General features: G+C 44.5%; 1 protein-coding gene across 1 annotated transcript; it reads right to left on the bottom strand.

Moving 5' to 3' along the window:
- Positions 1-3,255: 3,255 nt before the first annotated feature.
- LOC147457413 (calmodulin-like protein 3) lies at positions 3,256-4,074 on the bottom strand. Its single transcript, XM_086512284.1, has one exon. The coding sequence runs from the start codon at positions 4,023-4,025 to the stop codon at positions 3,471-3,473; it is 555 nt and encodes a 184-aa protein (XP_086368410.1). The 5' UTR covers positions 4,026-4,074; the 3' UTR covers positions 3,256-3,470.
- Between the last annotated feature and the right edge of the window lie 1,078 nt (positions 4,075-5,152).

Raw genomic sequence — 5,152 nt, 5'->3', positions numbered from 1 at the left:
AAATTTTGACAATTTACCTCTGTTGTTTCACATATGTAGGTTTGCCAAGTTTTTGGCAAGGAGGTCCCGGGAGGGGGCCGTTGCTAGAGATGGCCTTCTGCCTTTATGTCGTACAACAACCAAGGTGCACGGTGCCAAGTGCACAAAATCGCGAATGCACTTACACTGCATGCACCTGCGCGCTCGGAAAGAGAGAGAAAGAAAGAGAGAGAGGCGGCCGGCTGTTGACAGCTGAGTTTCCGGATAGTGCTTAGCTGAGCGAGAGAGAGAGAGAGAGAGAGAGAGAGAGAGAGAGAGAGAGAGAGAGAGAGAGAGAGAGAGAGAGATGTGTCGGGAGTCGGACCACTGTTCAGGGAAAATGTGTCTCAGCTAAATATCTTGTCGTTTTCAATTTCCAAAATGCTGATTCACGGCAAGGGGAAAAGGAGAAATCCCGCCCCATAATAGAGAAAAATTCCGCCCCATAATTTCTAAAATTTCCTCTTGGCAAATTCTAGGAAGGAATTTTGTATGTTTGGAAAAAATGATTTTTTCCGAACACTGGTCGGGACTAGGGAGAAGATGGACCACGGCGGCCGGCTGTTGACAGCTGAGCTTCCGGTCAGTGTTCTCTGAGCGCGGAGAGAAGAGAGAGAGAGAGAGAGAGAGAGAGGAGAGAGTGATGAGGAGAGAAGGAGAGAGAGATAGAGAGAGAGAGAGCAGACTCAGTGTAGCCTGCACCTGCGCGCTCGGAAAGAGAGAGACACTGCCTGCACCTGCGCGCTCGAAAAGAGAGAGAAAGAAAGAGAGAGAGGCGGCCAACTGTTGACAGCTGAGCTTCCGAATAGTGCTCAGCTGAGCGCAGAGAGAGAGAGAGAGAGAGAGAGAGAGAGAGAGAGAGCAGATTCAGAGGTTGGATTCAAGCGATGTGCTCTGCACAGCAAGAAAGAAAGCGAGAGAGAGAAAGAGAGAGAGAGAGAGCGAGGACTCGCAGTGCTCGAATAAAACCTAGGTTTAGTGTAGTCCCACCTACAAATTTTGAAATTTACCTCTAAATTTTTTATTTGAAGGTAAGAAATTCTTCAAATTTTGACACTTTACCTCTGTTGTTTCACATATGTAGGTTTGCCAAGTTTTTGGCAAGGAGGTCTCGAGGGGGGGGGGGCGTTGCTGCAGATGGCCTTCTGTCTTTATGTCGCACAACAACCTAGGTGCACGGCGGCCAGTGCACAAAATCGCGAATGCAAGTGCAGCCTGCCTCGAACGACCTGGAGCTGGAGAGAGAGAGAGAGAGAGAGAGAGAGAGAGAGAGAGAGAGAGAGAGAGAGAGAGAGAGAGAGAGAGGACTTGCAGTGCTAAAAAAAAACCTAGGTTTAGTGTAGTAAGAGCAAGGGGTTTGAGGATAAGAGGGGCCATGTAGGGTAAGAAAGGGCCATGCAGGGTAAGGAAGGGCCATGCCGCCGCGGGAGGCGGTGCCGTTTTACTAGTGAGAATAGACTTGAGAAAATTGTACGTCTAAGCAAACCACTGAGGAGACAAGGAAATAAAAGGCCCCACTCGTCCTCTTTTATAGAGGGAGCACAAAACCTTTTGACCTTCCAATGTCTCAAAGCTATTCGCTTTCCTCGCTTCCATTTTTCTTCTCAAGCATTTCCTAGTTTTGGATGTTTTGAAGGTTTTCTAATTGGCTTTCTAAAAGAAGCTTTAGAGATGATTTTTCTTCTCAAGCTCTTCCTAGTTTTGGATGTTTTGAAGGTTTTCTAATTGGCTTTCTAAAAGAAGGTTTAGAGATCTGTTGAATTAGACATATTTTTAATGTTTTCAATGATGATTGAGACTTACTTTTTTCTAGTATTAAATGGATACTTTTATTTCACTTTTATTTTTCTTTACAAAACGCACAATTGTGAGTGAATTATATTGAACAGCCCAAAAAAATTACAAAGTCTTGTCATGCTCATGTTGAGCCATGACATCGTCCAGGGACTATAATTACATCGGCTATCAGGGTAGCCACCCCCACCAACCCGCCGCCTCTTTCTCACATGGCTTTATTTCTCTTGCATTCTATTCTTTATTTTCACTCTCTCACATGGATTTACTTCTCTTGCATTCTATTCTTTTAGAATGATAAAGTGAAGCTTCACCTTGCATAATTCTAGGAAGTTACACACACACACACACACACACACACACACATACACACACACACACACACACACACACACACACATATATATATATATGAGCAAACCATGATAAAGAGAAGAAAAACCGACGCAATGATGTCAAAACTTAGCTCAAATATCCTACAAAAATTCAAAAAAATTACTAGTATTTTTGGTTTCCTTCTTTGCGATGAGAACACTCCATCGCTTAATAAAAGAGACATTCTCGAATAGTGCTTCACCTTATATAATTCTAGTTCAAGTCAACCTAATGCAATGATATCAAAACTTAGCTCAAAAATCCTACGAATTTCAAAAAAATTAAGAGTATTTTTTGTTTGTTTCTTTGTGAGGAGGACACTCAATCGCTTAACAAAAGAGACATTTTCGAATAGTGTTTCACCTTATATAATTCTAATTAAAGTCAACCTAATGATTTTATCACTTTCTTATTGTTTTAAAAAGCCATCGTGACGCTTTTACTTGTTTTCCAAAGTTGTGGAGACCTACCCTTGACCTTTGCATTTCAAATTAAATGTTTCTTAAGGTTTTCTTTGAAATGAACCATCTCCTGCCTTGAAAATTAAATGCATATATATAGTATAGATATAGATGGGAAAAGAAGTGTGAACTGTCTTTTCTAAAGTGGCCTACACATATACACTATATAGACAATGCTTGCTCAGTGGCTCCCTTATAATAGGAAGAAAAAGTTTGCCATCATTAACTTCCCATGTGACACTAATATGCAAGCTTTTATCAACTGGTTTACAATTGCGCCCACGAGTTCCAACATTGTCATCATTATCATCACCATGTGGAGTAATCAACAAGTTGTAGCCAATGGCCCACAATTGCTCCGAAGAGCTCAAAAGGCTAAAATCCAACCCTTCTACTACTTATATTTTCCAAGAACCCTTTTAAAGGGGAACAAACGAAATATACAAATTTCATATGGCATTAGTCAACCAGTTGTGTCCAATGGTCCACAATTACTCTCAAGAGCTCCACATAATTTTTATACAGGGATGCAATCCTGAGGAGTGCTAAATCAAGCGCCAATGTCCACGCACCACACAAACATTTTACCGAGCGGTGAGAATGCCTGTCAGAATAAGGACACTTTGATTTATGGTACAAAGTTTTTATACTGTGCTAAGCATGAAAAGGAAGCAAGCTATGCACAAAGACATTAAGGGCTTGTCAATGTTAGTCTTTGCCCCAAGCAAAATTCACATTAATCATTGGGGCTTGTTGCTAATAAAAATACGACAAATAAATCAAGGTTATAATCCGCTAGAGGAAGACACTTGAAGTAGGCAGTCACTGCAAGCCAGAAGACATCATCTCCTTAAATTCTTCAAAATCCACCTGCCCATTGCCATCAGAGTCGACGCGGCGAATCATGGCGATGCAATCAGAGACACTACGGCCTTGCAGAACCCCCATACTCTTGAGAACACTATGCAGCTCTTGAGCAGATATGAATCCATCCCCATCTTTGTCAAAGACATTAAAGGCCTCATTCAGCTCTGCATCAGCAGCAGACTTCTCTCCTGCCCCACCATCTACATCACCGCCGCCATCACCGGCGGAGGCCAGCGTTGCATAGAGCCCGACAAATTCCTCATAATTGATGAAGCCGTCATCGTTGGCGTCAGCGTTGTCCATAAGCTCTGTGAGGTCTGCGGGCGGGATTATGAGCCCCAAGCGCTGGAGGGAGGCGCTCATCTCATCTTTACTGATGCGCCCATCTTTGTTCTCATCAAAGTGCTCGAAGATGGCTCGCAGGTCCTCGTTGTGGTCGGCGAGGGCGGTGCTGCCATGGCTCTCAGGGCTGGTCCGGGCGGCGGTTATGGAAGCCGACTGATGTGTCATGGTCTCTGTGCTTTTGGGTGATTGGGGGAGGAAGGAAGGCAGGTCAATGTGGTCGTGTGGCCGTGTGTATACGGTGTGTATAGAGTTGCGCGTCCCTCGTACGCGGAGTTGCATGTCGCTGTTTTACGCGTTTGCTCCTTTTGCGCGCACACGGCTTCTTTCCCGGCTACCTTCGCCTTCTAATGGGCCCTCCACATTTAAGGTTCACACGCACTCTCAGCAGGGTGGAAATTAAACACACGAAGTTTTGGACAAATTGTCACAATATTTCTCACATTGTGACTTACCTCAACATCATGAGCTTCTGTGAGGGAGGCGCCCCATACCTAGCTAGGTAAGATTGGGGGCAGGGGACCGCCGGCCCGGTGGGGGGGCCGGCGGTCCCCTGCCCCCAATCGTACCTAGCTAGGTATGCGGTGCCTCTCGGGCAGAAGCTCATGATGTTATGCATTGTATGAAAAACACTGAGAAAGACTCCGTTTTCCTACATGAGAAAATTTCTAAATCTTCTTGTGAAAGTTCGTGGTTTCTGAAGGGGTAGTGCCCCGCCCACTACAAATGGTATGCCCGAAACATATTATCTTTTTGCTGCCCAATTGGTGCTCGCCTGGAGAACAAATCGCTCCCGAGTCAGTTGTTTGAGTAGCTTAAGCACTATAGTGCTTGCCCATAACACTGCTAGTGGCAAATCTGCACTGGCATTCACTACAAATTCAGTTTTCCCATGAAGAGCTTGAAAAGTGTTATCGTCGTTGAATCAAAGGGTGGTCAAACCACCCTCCGAAAGCCAAAACTCCCGTTGCAACCTACACTAGCGAGTAATTGGGAGCCCACGATGCACTTTTGATTACTACAGTTACTGGAGTCAAAGCGCATAGAGGCTACTGATGGAATGGTATGGGCATACAAGACCACTGCCAAGTGGACATCTCATTTCAAATGGCCCTTCTTTGCATAAGCAAAAATAGGTCATCTAGGGTAAAACACCCAATTAAAAATCGTGTCTCTACACAGGAACCCAATGACCCCCAATTTAAGTAAAAAAAGCGCCAATCATGTCTCCGATTCTATCCGTATTGGCGTGCTTTCTTTTTACTTCCCTTGGGGATGTGGCCTTGTTCGCCCCC

This window comes from Adiantum capillus-veneris, chromosome 5, assembly GCF_014529385.1.
Source record: "Adiantum capillus-veneris isolate H3 chromosome 5, ASM1452938v2, whole genome shotgun sequence".
NCBI classification, from domain to species: domain Eukaryota; kingdom Viridiplantae; phylum Streptophyta; class Polypodiopsida; order Polypodiales; family Pteridaceae; genus Adiantum; species Adiantum capillus-veneris.
This window is presented reverse-complemented; position numbering and strand designations above follow the sequence as displayed.

Bases quoted from the DNA above. Each gene is read 5' to 3' on its own strand.
- LOC147457413 (XM_086512284.1), bottom strand. From the start codon at position 4,025: ATGACACATCAGTCGGCTTCCATAACCGCCGCCCGGACCAGCCCTGAG.